Source organism: Rhineura floridana, chromosome 7, assembly GCF_030035675.1.
Source record: "Rhineura floridana isolate rRhiFlo1 chromosome 7, rRhiFlo1.hap2, whole genome shotgun sequence".
In the NCBI taxonomy this organism is placed as follows: Eukaryota; Metazoa; Chordata; class Lepidosauria; order Squamata; family Rhineuridae; genus Rhineura; species Rhineura floridana.
The window spans coordinates 124,750,514-124,773,331 of record NC_084486.1 but is presented as its reverse complement, the minus strand read 5'-3'; the positions used below and the strand labels follow the sequence as shown (position 1 = coordinate 124,773,331).

The 22,818-nt window shown below is 40.8% G+C and overlaps 1 protein-coding gene and 1 long non-coding RNA gene across 5 annotated transcripts in view; both read right to left on the bottom strand.

The window, feature by feature from the left end:
* Window positions 1–466: 466 nt before the first annotated feature.
* LOC133389469 (uncharacterized) lies at window positions 467–18,942 on the bottom strand. 3 transcript variants are annotated; one of them, XR_009764118.1, is made up of 3 exons: window positions 18,836–18,942; window positions 17,814–17,974; window positions 467–751 (listed from the first exon to the last, which is right to left on the bottom strand). It is a non-coding gene; the product is annotated as an uncharacterized LOC133389469 (long non-coding RNA). The 3 variants fall into 3 exon arrangements; XR_009764117.1 differs by lacking the exon at window positions 467–751 and adding an exon at window positions 7,230–9,440; XR_009764116.1 differs by lacking the exon at window positions 467–751 and adding an exon at window positions 10,957–11,170.
* A 156-nt stretch (window positions 18,943–19,098) lies between these two features.
* Window positions 19,099–22,818, bottom strand: part of MFSD1 (major facilitator superfamily domain containing 1) — a 35,327-nt gene continuing 31,607 nt past the window's right edge. For both annotated transcript variants that reach the window (XM_061637176.1, XM_061637177.1), the window contains one exon: window positions 19,099–19,899. Coding sequence is in view for 1 of the 2 variants with exons in the window: in XM_061637177.1 (XP_061493161.1) it covers window positions 19,887–19,899 (13 nt within the window). In the remaining variant the exon portion in view is untranslated. The remainder of the gene's footprint in view (window positions 19,900–22,818) is intronic.

Below are 22,818 nucleotides of genomic sequence, written 5' to 3'. Positions count from 1 at the left end.
AACAGGGAAGTATGGTTAAAGACTTCTTGGTTTGATTGCTGTGCACTGCAATGGGAGGAGTGAGAAGGGGCTGCATGAATAGGCAAAGGGCTTGCACATAGCTTAGCTTAATATGATCATCTGAATTGGATGATTGCTCTATCATCCAGTGTTTTATGATTGCTCTGATCTGTTTTATCTGTTATTTTAATTGTTCTGGGGGGTAGTTTTTACACAAATTGCTCTGGGAATTTTGACTGAAAGACAATATAGTTTTATATTTTATATATAAGTAAATAAATAATACATTTAACTGGTACTGTACAGTACTTAAGATGACATGTGACGTGAAAGCAGTTACTTTCCAACACACCCACACAAAAGAAATATACAATTGGATAGGAACAAGTTGTGTGTTTCTTCAGATATACTTTTTAATGAATTGCAAGATCCCAACAATTACCTAACTGAAGTAAATGTACCCCCCCCACACACATATATATGTAGCGACATGTGCTGAACAACACAGCTATGGAAATGGATGCAATCAGCAACATCCTTGCCATTGTGGTATTCATATACATACCACACAGCCTCATGCAATATCAGCATGTGGGAATGGTTCCCACACAGCTGTGCGTATGAACAAAGGGGCTATAACAGTATGTAGTACTACTTCAAAAATGGAAATGGACGGCCTTCAAGTCGATCTCAATTTTTGTCGACCCTAAAGACTTCTGAAATCTGGTAGCGTACGAAGAGAATTCTTAATCTGCAAATAAAAACATCCTTCACGTTATATGCAGCCCTAACAACTGGTTTTGTGCATCAACAGAAATGCTGGCAAGGGAATCTTGTGATTTTCCAGAAAGTATTTCATGATGATTCAGACTCTTAGAAGTGACCACTGGAAAACATTGATCCAGAGGATGACAGATGAGGCAGTGCACTCACTTTTGATCTCTGAAATTACTGAAACAAGTTTGAGAGGACTTTCATGAGGGTGTCAGAAGTGGAGTATGCAATATTGATTTCCATTACAGTTTTTATTGTGCAACCGTCTATTTAGTAGGGTATTAAGCAGCCGGTATAGTAACAATGGTGTTCTTTGAGAAGTAAGTGCTAGAACATTCTTTATTGCCCTTCATCTGGTATACAGAGAGGATATTTTTATAGGGTTCCCCCACTGATTTGCTGGGAGGGTTACTCTATTTTTAACTGCTAGGCAATAAGCAGAAATTTAGCTGAAAAAAGATTTGCAGTTGCAATAATGAGGAATGTTTCACCTGTTGGATTCTTCTCCTGCCATGCACCTGTTAAAGGCACAGTAGCTGGGAAGGGTGGGAGGAGTAGACAATTCTGGTTAGATGTTGGTGTTATAGCAAATGTTGCAACTCCTGTCTATGGCTGCTCTAACACTGCACTTTATTCGGTTAGTCTAACAATTTCTTACCTGGTAATTTGCGCATTATGTTTGACCTTTCACACGACATACAAGCTAGTTCCAGAATTCTAGTGGAATATAGTGCACATTTAGCATTACTTTCCAGGATAAATAATACCAGAAACAATCTCCAAGGCTGGGAACCCAGAAGATTGCAGGAGTTTTGCACTAGCTGAAACTGCTCACATCACAGGAATCTCAGCATGCAGTGCGTTCCCGTCGTTTAGGCACACACTTTTTTTGCTTGATGAAAATTGTACCAGTATTCCTGTGTAGACATAGGTAACAGCATTCCCTCCCTTCTTTTCCCATACACACCCATGTCCAGACACTACCTCAAGCAGTGAATTATGAGGGAACTACAGTGAGCATATGTTTTAACCGGTGAGGGACGAAAACAAGACTTTTTTCGTTGCAGCCATGTGAAAGACAGCTGCACGAAATGCCAGTATATTGACTGAAAAAGCTACTGTTCCTTAATGCAACAGGCACTGCTGTGTGAAAGCAATGTTAGAAATCGGGACAGAAGCACTACCTGTTTAATCCATTAAACTAATGCAGTCATCCCCAGGTGTGAAAGCAGCCTATGACTGCTTTATGCAATTCCTTAAACACTGGGCATGCTAAAAAGCATGCCAAATTTTTTGGCCTCATTATCAGCAGCACGCAGGTACAATCAGGATTGGATGGAAGTGCCAAAAGCACTTCATTGTTAACCTTGGTGATTCCCAGCAATCCAAATGCTATGCACACAGGTAACACGGTTGATTTAATGGACTATGTAAACAGGGAAACTTGCAACCACTGAGGAGAACTCGGTTAGAAGGGCAACAGACCAGGTTTCAGCGTTTATCAGTTCAAAAGCAGGCTTGCTTCAGCACTGTGTGAGGTCTTCCCTCATCCCCACTCCTGGACTTTTCTCACACAACTACTTTGTCTAATAACAGTCCCAGGGCTTCCTTTCTTTCCAAACTGCTAGCATGAATCTTCTTTTCCAACCCTGGGTCCTTGCTGGCTCTTTACCAGACCTATTCCAAGGCTGCAGCCCCTTTTTAGTCTCCCTCTCTCCTTTTGCCAGCAAGACAACCCTCCTCCCAAGGTAAGAGATACAAGTGTCACAGAAGTGGTTGTTGGGAAATGTAGTCCCCAGGTCTACATTACATAACACAAGGGCTAATTTCACTCCCTCTGTCTGCAAAAGCCTACCCAGTGAAATGGGTTGACTTAACAGTGCATTATGCTTGTGATTCCCATTCCCATCCCCGTCTGATCCCCACCATCCCCTTCCCTCTCCTCCCCCTCCCCTTCCTCATCCTCCCTCTCTGCTTCCTCATCCCCATGGTCAGTTTTACCTATCTTAAGCATGATTGCATGGGAGTAAATACCTTGAACTCTATAAGCATGCAAATGATCAGACTTGCCCTCCCCTCCCCCTTCCTTTGCCCCCCTCCATTCCGCTCCTTCCCCCTCCCTCTCCTCCTCTTCCATGGTCAGTTTTACCTATCCTAACCATGATTGCATAGGAGAAAATCCCACTCCACTCAAAAAGCATGCAAATGATGATCTGCCTTTCTCCTCCTTCCCCTCTCCCTTCCTCCTCCCATCCCCGCTTCCTTCTTCCCTACTGTCAGGATGCAGGATTGGGGCCCTGAAGTTTCAGACAATGAGGAGAGGGAGGGGGTCATTTGGACAGAGTCGTGTGAAGGAGCAGAAGAAGAGGGGGAGGGAATCTCAGAGATAGAACTGTCTGGGAGCGAGGACCTTGAATGTCCAACAGACACAGATTCTTACCGTGAGCTTCCCATGCCTCCTCCCCCTCCGAGCTTGGAGGAGTTGAAGAAGGAGGGAGGGCAAGGAGGAATCCAATCCCCTCCTGATCCAGGAAAAAACAAGGAGAAACAGCCAGATGGTTTAAGCATTGCCCCCCCCGCTTTCCCCCATACCTGAGTCAGATTTCTCAGAAGGGGAGGGGGCGGTGGCACCCCCTTCACCACGTACAAGGAGACAGCAAAAGAGGCGGCTAAAGAAGGGGGAGAGGCGGGGTGTGGATGAGGGCACTTTGAGACGGAGTGAGAGAATTCGCGCCCATTTGCCCCCTTCTTAAGGGACAGGGGGAGTAGTGGTTCCTTGTTCTGTCAACTCTCTTCTATGTCGCAGGTTATGTTTAGTAGTTAAAGTTCATGAGACGGCGTAGTCTTTGTCTGGATATTACTTTAATAAAAACTGATTTGCTTTCATCAACTGGTCTGGTTCCTGAGCCTCATCCTGGACATGACACCTACCCACTCCAGCCCTCCCTCCCTCCCCGAGTCAGTTTTACCTATCCTAAGCATGATTGCACGGGAGTAAATCCCACTGAACTTAATAAACATGCAAATGATCAAAACCTCCTCCCCTCCCCCTCCTGCCTGCTCAGATCCCCCTCCCCCCCTCTGCCCTTCCTCCCCTCCCTCCTCCTCCTCCTCCCATCCCCTGTGGTGTTTCATCTACCCTAAGCTTGATTGCAGGAGAGTAAATCCCACTGAACTCAATAAGCATGCAAGTGATAATTCCATTCTCAGCAAACTTGCACAGGATCCCATTTCTTACCTCCCGGATTAAAAAGCACTAACAGGGAAAAAACCTTACAGTTTCAGAATGTACCTATAGCCCACAGATATTTCTATCAAACTTTAAAAAGCAGGGAAATTGGGCAGCTATAGTGAATGCACCAGGGGAGCAGGACACGTGACCTGACCTCCTCTCTGAGATATTGTACTGCCCTACAAATCTGTCAAAATACAAACACAGTTTGGGTTGGTCTTTCACAGTCCAATCCACTTCCTCTGTAGCTTGGAAGAATTTGGTAACATGTGCCTCTGAGCACACAAAGGAAGAACACACTGGAAACAGGAAGAGGTTTCTAAGTAAATAACACACTGATATAGCAGTTCTACCATTTGACACACTGACAGCCTTTCCCAGCCTTTGGGTTCCCAGATGTGACTAGACTACAATTCCCAGCATTGCTGACCATTGGCCATGCTCAGTGGGGCTGATGGGAGTTGTAGTCCAACAACATTTGGGGGACCAACAGGTTGGGAAGGCTGCAATGACATACCTGCTGGATTGACCTATATACAGGTGCCTCCCATATTGCAAAATTCAAATCCCCATATCACAAATGCAGGCTAGCAATATCTTACCCATAATGCACTAATGTGGTAGCCCACATTATTTAATTAAAGCAGACGGGGCTGGGCAGGGGGGAAGGGTCTAGCAGCAAATGCAGCAACGGCAATTTCAACACTGGATCAGGAGAAGGGAACACCAGGAATAAAAGGCACTTCCCTGACAGTCATTGAAAGTCATTCAAAAAAGTGAGGTTGGCCAGCAGAAGCAACTAATGTTAGTAGCTTCTTTAGCAAGAAACAGCGGTTACAAATTTGTTGGCAACTGATGATCTTTCAATTCTTCTACTTCCTAAACTGGGAAAAGCTCAGCCATTCAGTCATATATACTATTAGCATTTTCCTTGTTCTTTGCCAAGTCACAATACAATCCTGGATGCTCACACACACACACAACCAACAAGTTTAGTTCCAACAGTAACTCCCCATCCTTTTGACAGAATCACATCTACAGATGGCCCAGAAGAATTGACCCCAAGAATCATCCAAAAAAGCAGGGGACCTTTAAGAAACACAAATAGGCCCTCAGTTATTGCACAAATTTGGCTTGCAAAAGTGAAGAGGTGGGACAGTGCAAATTAAGCATACAGGATGCCCCAGGCAGAAGGTACCCTGACCTTTGTGGACTACCACAGAGTCAAGGAACAAGTGAAGCCTACAACAGGGTAAGTCACTCTTACCTGTCGCTAGACAGCAAGATCCAGCAGAGCTAATCTTGCAAATAGCAGGTAGCCACGACTACCTCTGTCTCCAGGGATTCACAAAGTTTAGATGACTTGTGGTTCAGCAGTGCTTGTGGTTTGTAACTGTTTCCTTGAACTTAAGCTGATGCTTTCCTCCACAATTCATTCTATGCTGCAAGTTTGTTTTTTTAAAAAAAATTGAAGTGTGAGGTGCAAATTTAACATCTTTTATTTCCTAGATGATTAGAATTCTTACTCCCTGTGGTATTACACAAGGAACTAGGGTGTTAAATATCAAAAACCTGTTTCATGATTTTCCCTAATTAGATGTGTATATGGTACATAAGATGTGTGGAAAGGAAGCTGGAAAGCAGATATATGCAAGGTGCTCCCTGTGCTGAACATGAGGCCCAATATCTCAATCTCCTTAGGCTGCAACAAACATCTACCTCTCAGCCACAATAAAACCATTCACACCGCACAGCAATCTAAACCTATTTATAGACAGAGAAGCATCTCAACCCAGGCTTATCAAATCAACTCTTTGTTCTTTTTTACCAAAGCAGCAGCTTGAGTTACATTGCGTATTCACTCTCCTGTTTCAGAATAAGCCAAAAATAAAACACATCATGAACATCAAGAAAGGTTTTGTCCAAATATTGATCATCTTGGCCTCCCATACCAATGACTAGTAACTTAATAGACTGATGGAAGACACATATTTGACTATAACACAAACACCCTCTCTCAGTTTCTTCCATTTTACACCAGTTTATTTGCTAGTATATATTTTTTTGTAAACCATTTTGAGAAGCATTTTGTTTGCAGTGATACCAGTTTGAGCATTGAGAATTCTGGGAACTGTAGTTTTTAAGGGTGCTGAGACTTGTTAGGAGACCCCCTGTTCCCCTTACAGAGCTATCTGAGAAGACGGACATATTGCTAAACTACTCTGACAATGGTACCTGTGAGGAGAATAGGGATCTCCTAACAAGTCTCAATGCCCTCAAAAAGCTACAGTTCCCAGGATTCTCTGGGGGAAGCTATGTCTGTTAAAGTGATATCATAGTACTTTGAAGACATAGCATGGATGTGGCCAAGGATTTCAGTGTATAGCTGGCTCCCTCTTCAGACCCTCTGAAACCCCAGAGACAGCCCGGTAGCCAGCCTTCTGGGGGGCAGCCACATTTCTAGGTGGGGCATTTGAGGAAGAGAGATGCACATTGCCAGCCAAACCACCCCCGAACTGGTGGAGAGAACTTAAGGGCCATGTCACAGGAAAGGAAAGGCAGTGACCTTCCCTTCACTCCTCTTATCCAGAGAGTGTGCTAACTTACATGAATGAAGTTTAATCTGTTGAATTGTCTCACCCCTTTTTGAGAAAACCGGACTCAAAAGCTTGACTTTGCTAATAGCTGCAGCTCTCTTTCCCCTGTGGTCTGTTGTGATTCCTCATGAACTGAACTTATTTGGTAATGACAGTGAGCTCCTGAGCTTGGCTCTGTTACTGCATTAGGTATCTCGGTTTTAGATTCCACCCAAAAAAACAAACTCGTCCATACTGCAAGTTCAGGTAAGGGCAGAGAAAACAAATATTTTAGGGGGCATTAACTTCTCCTCGAAAGTCCTTCCTTCTAGTCTTGTTCCTGACCTTTAGATTTTTCTTCCTGTTGCACAATCAATGGAAAACTTTTTAAGTGGCTGCTACATAAAGGACTAGCTAAGCAATTGGAAACTAATTGTGGAAAGCAATTGAATTTTTTTTTTTACTGGTTGCTGGATTTTCTGTACAGAAACCTGAAAAGGCCTCACAGTGAGCTGCACATACTGGGAAAATCAGAAATTAGGCCCGAGATACAGCATAGGTGGCCAGCCAGCTAGCTAACAGTACTGTACACAGCAATATTTCTATTCTTCTAGGGCTGTTTTCATCCTATGCCATCAAGTAATCAAGGATAAGAAGAAAAAAGCCATTATGACTGTGAGTACAGTGAGTGCTTTAAAAAAGTAAAGGGTAACTTAGGGTAGCCATTTCTTCAGATCACTTTAAGTTATCTCTGTATTTCACCCTTTAGGAATAAGCACCCAATCCTGCTCTAATCAATATAGTAACATGCTTCTTTATTGCTGGCTGTACACAGAACACAACTGAAAAGCAGAGCAAAGGAAAATCCACTCTAGCCCATAATACAAAGTGCTAATATTTAACTCTTCAAGGGTCATACAGGCTGGTTTTTCCAGGATCACTCCAGTGATAGGGTGATTGTGATAATGAAAAATCCACCCTTTAGTCAGGGAAAGTTTTGAGTGATCAGACTTTGGGAGCTCTTCCAGGTGGGGGTGTTCTTTAAATGGAGGTTGTCATTGTCTGTCATGTCACAAATCAAAGAGACAACCCCTCCAAAAAAAATCCTAGTAGGGCAAAGTACAGTTCTAGTTGGACAGTGCCTCCATTTGCCGCTTCCCGGCTACAGACCAGCCTGGAGAGCCACTGCCAGTCAGCATAGACAATACTGAGCTAAATGGACCAATGAGGTGGCTTGATAAAGGCAACTTCTATGTTCCTGTGGGTCCAAGGATTAAAAGCTGCACAGTTGTTCTTCTTACTGAATACACCATTTTTATTAGGAATTGTTTGATTAGCCACAGTATATGTCTATAGTTTAATGTTCTCTTTCTTCCATTGTATATATAGTTACTCTATCTGTAACTATTTATTCTGTATTGTTCAGCTTGTAATATTCATTCCCCTCCCCCTCTTTTCTCCTTTATTGTGTAATGGTTGTTAAAATAAATACAAAAAAAACCCCTTTTTTCCTGGGACTAAGATAAACACTTTTCTCCTTTGTATTCAGAACCCTTTAAGGCAGGAGTGGAGAACATGTGGTCCTCCAGATGTCGTTGGAGTGCAGCTCCCCATCATCCCTGAGTACTGGCCATGCCGGCTGGGGCTGAAGGGGTTAGGGTTCAGCAGCATAGATAGGTAAATAAATAAGTTAAAAGGGGATTTACAGAAGCAAGCATAACATTTTACACTGTTTTCATCTTAACCTCTTCATAATTAGATCAGGATCTACTGGTAGATCTCTGGATGACTTTGCAATAGATCAGCAAGTGTTTCTGACTCCCAAATGTCCAACAGCAGCAATAACTAGAAAGCTTTTTCACCTACACCACAAATTTGGTTGCTGAAAAAGAACTGGGGGGGTGGGAGAGACACATCAGCAGTAGATTTTTGTGTTAAGATTTGCGAGCTTGATCTAAGTACTGATCACAAATTCCTTGACCTTCTCAAAGGCACTCTCTTCCTTTTGTTATGTGCCTTCAAGTCGATTACAACTTATGGGAACCCTATGAATCTGTGACCTCCAATAGCATCTGTCATGAACCACCCTGTTCAGATCCTGTAAGTTCAGGTCCATGGCTTCCTTTATGAAATCAATCCATCTCTTGTTTGGCCTTCCTCTTTTTCTACTCCCTGCTGTTTTTCCCACCATTATAGCGGTTTCTAGTGTATCATGTCTTCTCATTATGTGTCCAAAGTATGATAACCTCAGTTTCATCTTTTTCGCTTCTAGTACTAGTTCTGGTTTAATTTGTTCTAACACCCAATTATTTCTTTTCTGCAGTCCGTGGTATCCGCAGAGCTCTCCTCCAACAACACATTTCAAATGAGTTGATTTTTCTCTTATCCGCTTTTTTCTCTGTCTAACTTTCACATCCATACATAGAGATCGGGAATACCATGGTCTGAATGATCCTGACTTTAGCGTTCAGTGATACATCTTTGCATTTGATGACCTTTTCTAGTTCTCTCATAGCTGCCGTCCTCAGTCCTAGCCTTCTTCTGATTTCGTGACTATTGTCTCCATTTTGGCTAATGACTGTGCTGAGGTATTGATAATCCTTGACAAGTTCAATGTCCTCATTGTCAACTTTAAAGTTACATAAATCTTCTGTTGTCATTACTTTAGTCTTCTTGACATTCGGCTGTAGTCCTGCTTTTGTGCTTTCCTCTAACTTTCATCAGCATTCGTTTCAAATCATTTCTGGTTTCTGCTAGTAGTATGGTATTGTCTGCATACCTTAAATTATTGATATTTCTCCCTCCAATTTTCACACCTCCTTCATCTTGGTCCAATCCCGCTTTCCATATGATATGTTCTGCGTATAGATTAAACAAATAATTCTTAGCAAATGTCTGCTGGCTGAGTCACTATTTTGCACTTGGCTCAGATTGATAGATTTGGGGATTCTAGTAAAAAACAAAAACAAGGTAGATCCCACAAGCCCAAAGTCTACCCACCCTGATTTAGATTTCCCCAGTTAGTTTCAAGTTTTTAACTAGGCTGAGTTTTGAACCAACTGCCTCATTTTTAAAACCTCTGGGCCAGAAAACAGATTTGTTACCCAAGGACAAAATAATCGCCTTGCTAGTTCAAACCAAGAACCCATCCATTCCAGCACTCTAATTTATGACAGGGTTAGCTATGGGACTTGGGAACTTCACAGAAAGGGCACAGTGTCCTTGTGTTTGGAATGCCAAGAGGCTGGCTTTCATCTTTCATTACGTGACATGTGAGCGGATCTTCAAAATAGGTTGGGGTGCACAAGCTAGGGTTGGCCAGCTAGAGCAGTGTTTCTCAGTGAGCCTTGGGCCACATTCAGTGCCACATCCTGCCCAGTGCCTCTTCACTTGCCTGGCCCTCTAGCCATACCATAATCTCTAGGTTTGACCAATCCAACAGCAGCAGCAACTACTTGCATTACAAGTGCCCAGAAGACCAAGAAGATCAGGGAGGTTTAGGGAGGAAGGTCTCCCTCCTCTGAGGGAGAAAGTCAGAGGTGGTGTTGAGGGTAATTAGAAAGTAAGAAAGTGAAGGTTATTGTTATTGGGATTATTATTATTAATCTAACAATAGAAAGGGATGAGAGAAAAGCTATTAATAGGATGAAGTGCATGTAGAGATATGAAAGGAAATGACTTTTGGGGTGCAAGATACAAGCTGAGTGTGAAAGAAGAAATTGCAGGAGATGGGTAAAAATACTTTTGAGAGACATGTGGGGTTGGGAAAAGAAAAGTCTTCTCCACTTAGAGCCTCTAGAGAAGGCAGAATCATGATACCTCCTGAGCAAGTGCCTGTACTTAGCTTGAAGAAAGCTGAACTATGAAACTCCTTGCCAAAAGGAAAACACTGTGCCAACGAATTTATCAATTAACATAAGAACAGCTTGCTGGATCAGGCCAGTGACCCATCATAGTTCAGCATCCTGTTCTCACAGTGCCCAAACAACTATGGAAAGATTGCAAGCAGGACCTCAGCACAAGAGCATTTTCCCCTCCTGTGGGTTCCAGCAACTTGTATTCTGAAGCATACTGCCTCCGACCATGGTTTAGACCATTCCAAAGATGGTGTAAATATCAGTAGAAAATGATGCCAGTAATTGCCAGCTCATTATGCCTCCATTCTTCTGCCATTTTGTGACTCACTCTGCCCCTGTGCCACTGTTTTGTGACTGGCAGTCCTTAGAAATTTTCTGCTGTCTCAAATGGGCCCAGGGATAGAAAGTTTGAGAACTGTGGAGCTAGAGGAATCTGATCATCAGGACCTTAGAATTCTAAACTTCTACATTCTAAGGCCAGAAGCACAAAGTTTTTCAGTTGGAATGACCATGTGTTAGCTGGCAAGCAATATATGGATTATCAGCCCTTAATAACTACCTCTGAATACAAGGGTGGTCTATTGCCATCATGTCCCGTTTGTTAGCTTTCCAGAACTATCTGCTTACTAGTTTTGGAAATTAGATGATGGATGATCTTTGGTCCAATCCAACGGAACTGCTCTTTTGTTATGACTGTGTCTTCATCCCTGCTCTTGTCAAAGGCTGCAAAGCTGTTTGTTGAGAAAACAAAGGGCACCATGGCTCAACAAAACAGCTCTATGCAACATACGGAAGCCATTTCAGATACATACCTTTCCAGTCAAGCCAGTCACCAAAGACAACTTGGAACAATGGAACAATACAATTCATACTGAGTAATTTGTGTTGAGTTTGATGTTTTCCTCATTTGCTTCTGGCAGCATTCAGTAGCAAAGCCTGAATAACCAGCACCATGATGGTGCAAGTTTCTAAACAGCAGGAATTTATAGGCATGGGAGAGGAGCAGGTGGGGATTGTTGTCCCAAGACCAAAAGCCATCAAAACAGCACTCACTCTCCCTCCCCTGCACCCCATCATCTCCAGGCTGCTGTAACTGATCCTGCATTCATAAAGGGACTAACAACTCATACATTCTCTGGAAACCAAGTACTAGAACCCAAATATGTCCAATGAAGCCAAACAATGGGAGATTCAGGATGGACAAAAGGGCGCAGATTCTTCACACAGAATATGTTAGACTGGAATTGTTTATTATACAGCCAGCATGGATTTTTCGCATTCTGCAATGTTAAATTGAAAATACCCCACATGCCATTCTGATGCTTCCCAGAAGCTCATTTCAAAACAAAACCTTACAAAACTTATAGTCCTGAACTCAGAAACACTTGCTTAACAACCCTCTAAATTTTCATGGTGATACACAAAACAGTCAGAGAGAATCGAGAGTTCAAACTGTAAAGAGAGAGAAACCAGACCACTTTTGGACTTTTTTCTGTCAGAGCTCATAATCTGTTGAAATTCATTAAAAATCAGTGATGATCAGAGTACCTGTAATCCTATTATTGACCTTGCCCCATACTCTGACCTTCATGTTCTGCAGTCTAAAAGTTTTTAAAAGCCTAGCTAATTTTTAATTAATTTAAGAAATTTAATATTAAACTCAATCATAAGCCCGGGCATGCTCCATAAGAACCAACTGTCAGTGTTCTAAAAGCCAGACTCACAGCTGCTTGGCTTGCCTAATCAGGTGGCCACACCCACACCAGACCTTTATTGCATTTTAGACAGTCATGGCTTTTCCCAAAGAATCCTGGGAAGTATAGTTTGTGAAGGGTGCTGAGAGGAGACTCCTATTCCCCTGACAGAGCTCCAGTGGCCAGAGTGGTTTAACAGTCAGCTGCTCTGACTGAAGCTCTGTGAGGGGAACAGGGCATCTCCTAGCAACTCTCAGCACCCTTCACTAACTACACTTCTACGATTCTTTGGGGGAAGCCATGTCGGTCTAAAGTGAAAAGTCTGGTGTGGATGTGACCAGGGACAGCTTTGGTTTAAATTTGGGTGGGAGGTATATGTGCCTGCTGTAGAATAAAAAGGTGGGGAAAATGCTGAAAATGATGCTGTTCATGATGTTTTCCTTTTGGAAAGGAAATAGGTTTACCCTCTGCCCAGTGCCTACCCACCCAATTTCCTCCCCTCCCTCCTTCCCCTTTCTGCTGTCCTCCCTGCCCCTCCCCCAGGTCAGTTTTACCTATCCTAAGCATGATTACACAGGAATAAATCCCACTGAACACATAAAGCATGCAAATGAAAAAATCTGCCCTCCCCTCCTCTCTCCTATCCCCTTCCTCTTGTCCCCTCCTTCCCCCTCCCCCTCCCCTTCCAATCCCCTCCTTCTCCCTGCCCCTCCACCAGGTCAGTTTCACCTATCCTAAGCGTGATTGCATGGGGGTAAATCCCACTGAACTCAATAAGCATGAAAATGATCCGTCCATTCTCAGCAAACCTGCACGGATCCCATTTCTTACCTCCCAGATTAAAAAGCAGAGAAATTCACTAATAGGCAAAAAAACATGCGGTTTAAGAACGTACCTATAGCCCACAGATATCAAACTTTAAAAAACAGGGAAATTGGGCAGCTATAGTGAATGCACCAAGGGAGCAGGAGACCTGAACTCCTCTCTGAGATATTGTACTGCCCTACAAATTTGTCAAAATGCAAACACAATTTGGCTTGGTCTTTCACAGTCCAATCCACTTCCTGTGTAGCTTGGAAGAATTTGGTAACATGTGCCTCTGAGCACATGGTGAGTGGTGGCAACACTTGCCATGTCCAAAGATGGAGAATTACATTTTTGTATGTTTGTTGGTGTTCTTCTTACTTTGCTTCTTTCCTGTGTTACTACTGTTTCTACTGGGAATCTAACCTAGAAAATTACATTTTTCTCATTATTCATCCTAGAAATCTACCCCCACAAGGGTTTTTGCTTATCAGTGAATATTTTAATATGGTTTTAAATTGGTTTAAATGTTGTAAATTCTCATGGGAAAATATTTTGTATTTTGAACAGCAACTAATTTTTTCAAAATAAATCAATTTGCTTCAGGATGCAGTGATTGCCACCAAACTGGGTGACTTTAAAAGGGGATTAGCTAAATTCATGGAGGATACGGTTATCAATGGCTACTAATTATGATAGCCATATAATCACCTCTAGTATATAAAACAGTATTTCTCCAAACGTGAGTGGGAGGATGCTATTGCACTAATGTCCTGCTTGTCCCACGAGCATTTAGTCAGCCACTCTGGAAAGAGAATGCTGGACTAGATAGGCCTCTGGTCTCATCCGGCATGGCTCTTCTTAACAAGTGTGATACACACTTTGGGAAACTCTGGGCCTTGATTGTTTACAGTCCCATTATTAATAAGGGGGAAATCCACTCTGAGAAGCTCTGCTCCAATATGCATAATGTAAATAGGGGATAGCCACTGTGGTCCATGGAGATGCAATGTTCTAGGTCAAAAAACAGTATGGGCAAGCTTATAATCAACCTATTTGCAACAACTATGGCAACATCTCAGGAAAAGAATGAATAGGGCTGTGCACCCAAGTTGACCAAGGCCCAAGACAAATCAGGCTTATTCGGAGATACTTGGGCATTGGATGAGTTGGGTGCAGAAAGCCACAGATAGCTATGGGTTGGGTTGGATAACGCACAGCAATCTGTGGCTGCCAAGGTGAGGGTATCGGGCAACAAGGCAAGCCAGGCAGGGTGAGAAAACCCCACAAAAACGCCAAGACTTACTTTAGATCACCGGCTGTGTCTTCTGGGAAATGGTAGGCCCAGCTACTTGCTTGCTGCCTCTCCACCCCCAGAATCAATCCCTTTGTGATTCTGCAGGATGTGGGTGATGCTCTGACAGTGGCTTTCCTAAAGGAAAGTTGCTTGCTGAGCATCACCCACACAGAATCGAGGGGTTGATTCTGTATGGTGCACATGATGCAGCCCACGTTCAACCCTAAGAGGTTTTGTGTTTGGCTAAAATCCCCCCATCTGTCACTTTTAAAAAATCTGTCTTCTAAAATTGACTGCTCTCATAACCCTCCCCCATTTGGTCTTTAAAATGAAATTAGCCACACCCATTTTATACTTCAGCCATGCCTCTTTTACATTTTGGTTCCCAGAGGGTTCAGTATGAGTCAGTACGGCGTGAAAAAAGTTAACCACCCCTGCTTTAATGAATGTTTCCAATGACAAAACCTAATGAAGGGTTTGGAAAGTGAGAATCAACATTTCAAGTAGGAAGAATATAAAGGATTATAGTCGGACCATTTGAAGTATTTCTTGCATACATTGTCATGAGAACACAGATAATTTGACATTGTATCAAGCTTAATCAGCCGCCAATGGAAATGGATATTTACACTACAGAAACTTCAAAACTGTGAGAAAATATATCTAGGCAAAATACATATTAAAATCTACAATCTTTATATAGAAGTATATCTATTTCCTACCGAACTACCAACGCCAAATTTAATTTCTCCAAACACGAAATTAGCCCTAACTTGATAACACTTCATATAATACTCACATGACAAGCTTCACATATACTGGCTTGCAAAACTACCCACTCCATAAGTTTGTTATAAAATAAAGGATGAATAGAATACTACTGAGCTTATTTGGCTTTATTAGCAAGAAGGGAAAGAATTACATTAATAAACAAACCATCAATTTAGAATTTACATTTCCCCCCAACATACATCTTTTTGTTTTATTTCTTTTATGAAATTCTTACTAATAAAAAAAGCATCGAAACAATTTCGATCCTGGGAACTGCATTTTGTTTACTTAACTATTGGAGAGATAAGGCTGTCTGCTCTGTTTATACTGTGATGTCACCAAGTTTGGAGTATTAACCCAATTGTTGCTGAAATAAGAAGTGGTTTTTCTATATTTTTCTTTTAAAATGGCAATTAAGAAAGTGGCTGAAAATCTGGAAATAACTATGTTTCAGAAAATAATGGATGAGATTGAGATAATGAAAATTGAATTGAGTAAAATGAAGCAGGAGATTAAAGATATAAGGGTCCCTGTGAGAGAGGTGACCCTGGAAGGGGTCCCTGTGAGAGAGGAGACCCCGGAGATTGGAACAGGGGTCCCTGTGAGAGAGGTGACCCTGGAGACTGGAATAGGGGTCCCTGTGAGAGAGGAGATCCCGGAGATTGGAACCAACGTGGAACAGGAACAAGATTTGGAGTTTATGGACTTTAGAAATAAAATCTATTGTTTGGAACTCAATGTTATCTCTGAAGAAATGAATGAAGATTCTAGAGATAAAGTTATCAATGGCATGGATAATCTTCTGGACTGGAATGATGTGATGGAGCCCAATATAGAGAAAATCTATGGAATTAACTGCAGCCATGTGACAATGGAAAAACTTTTAAGAGATGACCCAGTGTATTTTGAAAAAAAGAACAGAGATATGATTTTACAGCAGTATTTCAGCAACTTATTCAGAATGGATGGCAAGAAAATATTTGGGATAGAGGTAATCCCCATCAGACTCTTACTATATGACTATGGCTTTGACAGCAAGATTATTATGGAATACTGATAATGGAAGATTGGATATTGAAATTACTGGACTTAACAAGACTACTGAAGATGGAAGATGGAAAATGGAACTAATAGAGATAATAGAACAATGGCTACTGAAATTATTGAACCTAACAGATTCTGATGTGATGGATTAATTGAAATGTTTATTTTGACTATGGTTATGACAATAAGATTATCATAATTAGTAATGATATGGATTAATCGATATGCTTATCTGGAAAAAAAAATTGATAGATATATTTCTTAAAGAATTGAAACCTCTCTTTGACTTTTTGTGGAAAGAATAAAGTAATGTTTATGAGATTTGATGATTAAGTAAGATAACTACTGGAGGAAAGTGATTTTATAATATGACTTAAGAGACAGGATTGTTATATATTATAGACTTATAACTGATTTGATCTTTGACAAATGGGAAGTCAATATTTTACTCTTTATTTTTTATTTTTGTTTTTTTTTTTCTTTTTTTCTTTTTGTTTAACTATTTTTGATTTTGTTTTTTGTCTTTGAATGTTTTATGATTTTGTCTTGTATGTTTTATGAAAATCTGAATAAAAATTATTGAAAAAAAAAAATAATAAAAAAAGCATCAAACTTGTTTGAGAGTATGTAGCTTTGTTTAGGTCACCAACTTTTGTGCAAGTACACAGAATACTAAAAAAAGTATCTTTATATTTGCGTCAGAAGAACTGTGTTCCATAGCCTTCAATAGCATTGCCAAGTTTGAGGCAGTGTAGATACTACTGGTTATTTAAAGTTTAGGCAGCATTAAACTCTTCTGAGGTAACGGAAGATGAACAGTGCAATCCTATGCAAATCTACTTAAAGAAATCTCCACTGAATTCAATGGGAGTTGCTTCCAGCTAAGTATATAAAGAGATCCCCCACAATACATCTGCGTAACAACTCGGGCTCAACATACTATTCAAGTTAAAAGGTACACCAGCTCATATAAACCATCAGCAACAGTCAATGTTAATAGAATAAAGATTACCATGTTAGTAATGTAATATTATTCAGCTAGTACCAGATACGTTTCAAAGTTTCTGCTGCAGGAGAACCCTGAAGCAGACCCCCGATGTCCTTTGTGCCAAAGAATTTAAAGCCATTTCATTTATGGCCACAAAAAGCAGTCTTTTTTTTATCGCAATGAACTGTAACAGTGATTTTTACCATTTTATGGCTACAATTGTCTTAATAAGAGGGGGAAATATTCATATTGAGCTATTTCCATAGGAAATGTCAACCTTCTGCCTTTCATCAACATAAATATGAAAATACCTTGTTAGTTTCAAGAAGCTACATTTAAGTAACAGTGTGTTTAAAAGTTCCAGTTGCTTCTATTAAAAAGCTAAAATTTCACAGAAATTAATAGTCTAATGAATTAAGGCTCCATTGCTTCCGTTTTAAAGCAAAATAAATCTAGAATATGAATAAAGAAATCAAGTATATAAAGAGTATGTAGTTATACTGATGCTTGGATCCCAGATTCATATTGTTTTATGTAATTCTATTCAATATTCAGGCTGCTCCTTAGGCTTAATATAACAAACTGGAAAACCTCAACCAGACAGATTCTGAGCAAAGCAGAAGGCTGCCAAAAGCAGCTTACAAGCTGTAAATCCATGGTGACTTTGGGGAAATCATTCCAACCCACCCACTTTGGCACAGAATTCAATACAGCATCTTAAAATCTTCCAAGAGATCGGCTAATTGTTTGTTAACAGACAATTATTTAATATTTACTCTGTTTTTCATGCTGTATGTGCAGCTCTCTGCTACGGAAGAGTGAGGTCCTGTGTTGCATAAAATTTCACACTGCATTTCCATATCTTGACAAAATTGTGCTATTTCAACACACTTCTGTGTGCCAGTGCAGATAAGTGGCAAACATAGTTGTCTGGCAGCTGCAAAAGTAAGAAAGAGCAAAGCATCTCATCAGCAAGTATTCCTAGCTTATCAGCTAATTTTTAAGCATGGAAAGGCAGGTTCACACATGTATATTCATCACCAGCAAGTACAGCATAAACCCATGACTTGCATGTACACAGACCAATATGAATGCACATTCACAAGAGATGCATGTTTTAAACCTCTTCAAATGTGATGCTTTTCAGTAGTCTATTCCCCTTTGGGTGCCACTCATTGGCACAGAGCACGGATGGGAACCTGTGGCCTTCCACACCCATGGATGGTGGGGAATTGTTCTTCAGCAACGTCTGGAGGACCACAGGTCCTCTACAACATTCATTTCACAGAAATTAATAGTCTAGTGAATAGAGAAATCAAGTGATGCACATAAATGTGTGAAAACAGCCCTTAGTTTATCTCAGTTTGATTTTGTCTTGAGTTCCTACTGCAATGTTTGGCAAGAAGGCAGCATAATATTTTGTCTCTTACAGGGAGCCCATCAGTTGCATGTGATGTTGTCATGGTTCTTGACTATTTCTCATAAAGGGATGCAAATCTGAGATAGTCATTTTAATTTGGGTTGATGCCCACATTTCACTAAGTTGAGCATACAAACTTTTTCTGTATGATCTACTCTGAGTGGCAGAATCCAAAGTGTTTCCCCGGCCTTTGCTACCAGAAGTCCTTATAACCAAGTCTTTCTGCATGCAAAACATGTGCTCTGTCGCTAGCTATACCTTTGCTGACTTGCTCTATTGTGCTAGTGTTTTAAGCAACAGGTGGTTGGACAAGAATATCCTTTTCTAAAGCAATACATACTGCAATCTTTTAAAAATAGATATTTTGCTTATCAGTACCTGAGCACCTAATCTGGAGAGATACCTATTCCTCAAACTAAAGTCATTCTTTGGTTGCAATTTGGCTAAGTCATCTTCATTCTGACGTCTGATTTTTTCCTGTCTTTTTTCTCTGTAAAAAAAAAAAAGGAATACTATTAACACACGTGCTAAATGTTCTGTTGCATCTTATCAATTGATTAGGGTTATGGTTGTGTGCAGTTGCCAGCTAAAGAAAGGAGAGTAAGTCATACAAGTTTGATAGACAGTAAAGACCAGCACTCTCTTCTTCATTATTTATTTATAAAGGTGAACATTTCAATGCAAAGAGCAAGTTTTAACCTTGTCAGTCAAGGTTTAAGCTTTGCCTTTAACAAAAAATGTATGCTTTAAGACAGAATACAGTTCCAGCTGGCAAAACAGGAGACAAATTCCCCTACCCAAGATAGACTGCTTAGCAGCCTGTTAGAGAAGTCATCTGTTCTCTCAGAGGACATCGTATTTACTTCTACATTGTATTTGTCCAAATCAGTCTATCAGCACACTTTGATTACCAAGATCTCATTTAAAGTTTGAAGTGATCCTCCAAGGCATTACCACGCTTTTATTACGAAACCACCATTTGCAATAAGAACTTAAAGAAAGATTAATTTTGTAAGGCAACCATCAGAATACAAATTATAGTAAAAATTGAATTACAACATGCCATTATTAGTAGGCAAACCATCACTGCTCCACAATACAAAGATTTAAAGTGCAGCCCATGTACCAAAAGATCTGCTCCGACAAGGTGAAGACAACTTCAGTTCAACAATAAGTCTCTTCAGTGATGTGTAGATACAAATACAAGAGTTTAGATTCAACTGCAGTCCAAGTGCCTTGACAAAGAGGCAAATTTGATAGTTCATACAAGTCCAGGCCTAACAAGGTCAAGGCATGTTATTAAGTTTTCCAAATCAGCAATTTTGTCCAAGCTCTGTGCATCAAGTTGTTCACACACATACATCAAAACACTCTTCAACTGGACATGCTGCTGATCAACTGCTCCTGGCTTCTGGAAGATATTTCCCATTCAGATTTCTTTTCTGCAAAAAATAGTGTAGCAAAAGGTTATTGTAACAGTTTGCTTATAGGCTCTTCTGTGCTTGTCAGGAGTGTTGTGGTGCTATTCTGAACTTTTAAATTTCAACTGAGAATGCTCCAACAGCCATCGCAGACTGGTCGGTGCTTCTGAAAGAAAGCAGCATCCTTCAGACACAAACAAGCAACTGCTTTCATACTGGGATGTCTGTTCTGGATAATGCACTACAAAAGTCTCCAAAACATGATTCACTTCAATGAATGGGAAGCATGCAGGAGGAACAGTGGGCCATCATACACCTATCATTCATTTCAGTGAAGTTGGTGAAAGAGATGCGGTTTGTGGATTTAATTTTATTTATCTTTTTATTATCTATCCAGGATTTCTTGACCGCCCTTCACCATAAAATCCCAGGTCAGGTTGCAACAATATAATCATACAGTTATATAAAAACAAGTATGGTTCCAGCCAAACCAGAACAGTATAGAAGCAGTGGGGAGAGTGGCACATATTGCAGATTCCTTAATTTTTTGCAATTATTTTGCTAAATTGGGGCTGTAACAGAACCTCTGCTGTGGTCAATACATTAGGCTACTGCACAGCTTGGAGCTTGAAGGATACATTACATTCCCAGCGCATTTTTAATCACATCTAACAATTTCCAAAATATTCACAAGGAAGATAAAAAACAAAACAACCAGAGTCTTCAATAGGGGTTCATTTAAGAAATGATAGCTTGTAAGTCAACCACTGAGGAAGTGACCAATATGAATTTGGTGGTATAATAAAATATTTTAAAGACTTGAACAAACACAAAGGACTGGATTCCTATCATTCAAGTGCTGAATGTAAGAGGGTCCCTCCCCGTCACACTTTTCAGATCTTTAAACTGATTCCAACCGACAAATGACAACTACTCCTGTGATAAGACTTGCTCTTATGAAGAGCAATCGTTTTATTTACTACATTTATATCCCATCTTCCATCCAAGAGGCTCAAGGAGGCTCCTCTCCCTTCCCCCAGCTATTTCATGCTCAAAATCACCCTTTGTGAAACACTTTCCACAGGGATACATTTAAACAAATGAATTATTGTCTGTAACAGGGGTGGGGAACCTCCAGCCTGTGGGGAGATTTGGCCCATAAGGTCATTTTCTCCAAACCACACCCACGTAACATTGTATGTGGCATCAGGTGTGGAGCAGGTAGAGGTGCAGTGCCAATGCACAATTAGGAGCCTTGAAGTGTGCTCCCGAATGTGCACAGGCAGGGAAAAGCAGGTTTTGGCTCTACTACCCGTCAGCTGATGAATGCTAAAGCCAAAGGCTCAGGTGCTTGCATGACCTGCATCATGCTTTGAAGTTCTGACTTTGGGCACTTTGAAGTCCCAGTCACCTGATGATTGGCAGGTGGCCAGACTCACTCACCTGTCAAGCTCAGCCAGTGAGGCTAGTATCTAACAAAGATCTGACCTGTGGAGCAAAAAAAAGTTTCCCACCTTTGATCTAGAACATTCCTCAGAATACTTTGCAATGGTCTTTGGTGGGAAAGTTATGGAAAGGCTTCCCTGAATGACCCTGAAAGCCACTGCTCTTAAGATTACACAGCAGCAATGCATGACATGCAATTATGTCTGACTGCTTGCAAAACAGCAATTCACTTCCACGATAAGACTTCTGATTTCTCTTCTCCCCTCCAGCTTCTCATGTACCTCCAAAATTTACTCCTGAGGGTTGAGGGACTCTCTGGAGCAGACTTTGGAGGACATAGGGGGCTGCAGGAAGGGACAAAAGAAAGAAGTCCTGTTGTCCAAATGGATGCTCACACACACTACGCTGCATTTCGCCCTATGTTGTTGACTTGCATTGCCACTCTAAGAAATTGAAAATGGCCATGATGTGTCTCAGATGAAAAAACCCTGAAGTTTGTCTTTATAGTGCCCAAATGTCACTCAATTCAATTATGTCCTAGGCATCATTTTAAGGAGATAACACAGATTCATGTGTGTACCCCTTTTAATAAAGTATCCCATGTATTTAGGAAACATTCAAGGGCTATACAGGTTTTAAAGAAATAGTTTGTCCTGCAGAATGAGAGAGCTCACAGCACTAAGCTATAGAGTACAGTCACAATATCTGAATGGCAGATAAATGTAGAAGACTTTTCAGATGCAATGTATCTCTCAATAGTATCACCTGGAACACAGATAATTATGAAAGAGAGAGCGAGAGAGAGGAAAAGCACTCACAACTGAATCACAGGTATACTTGCCACTGGAAAGAACCTAAAGCAGAGATCCTAAATCCATACTGAGTGTCTTGCAAAAGATTAGAATGCACCAACAATAATACTGACTGAGAAATGGAGTTTGGAACTCCAAGTTAAGGTAACAGTCAACTATATGCTTTAATTTAATTTAAAATTAATTGAAGTGTTTCATCCTTTATTCAACAATACATGGTTTATTAATGGTTGACTTACAGATGTTTTCTTTGTGATTTATTATTTAGAATAATATTTATTAACATGAATACAGGCATACCCCGCTTAAAGTAGCTTCGCTTAAAGTAGCTTCACTTAAAGTAGCCTCGCTATAAAGTACATGCTCCATACTCCACCATACCCCGCTTAAAGTACGCGTGCTTCGCAATAACGGACACTTTACTGGCATGACGCCGCTGCCATCTAGTGGTGATTGCATGCAGTACAAGTGAAGATAATTGCTTCACTTTAAGTACATTTTCACTTAAAGTACACTCTCCGGTCCCATTGCATACGTTAAAGAGGGGTATGCCTGTACACACATACACACAAAGTGAGTATATATCAATATACTGAGTAACAATGTATATACCAGAAATATTTTCTAAATGTACCTTGGAAAAAGTTACCCACAGCTAATAAAATGCTCGGTTTCTCAAGCC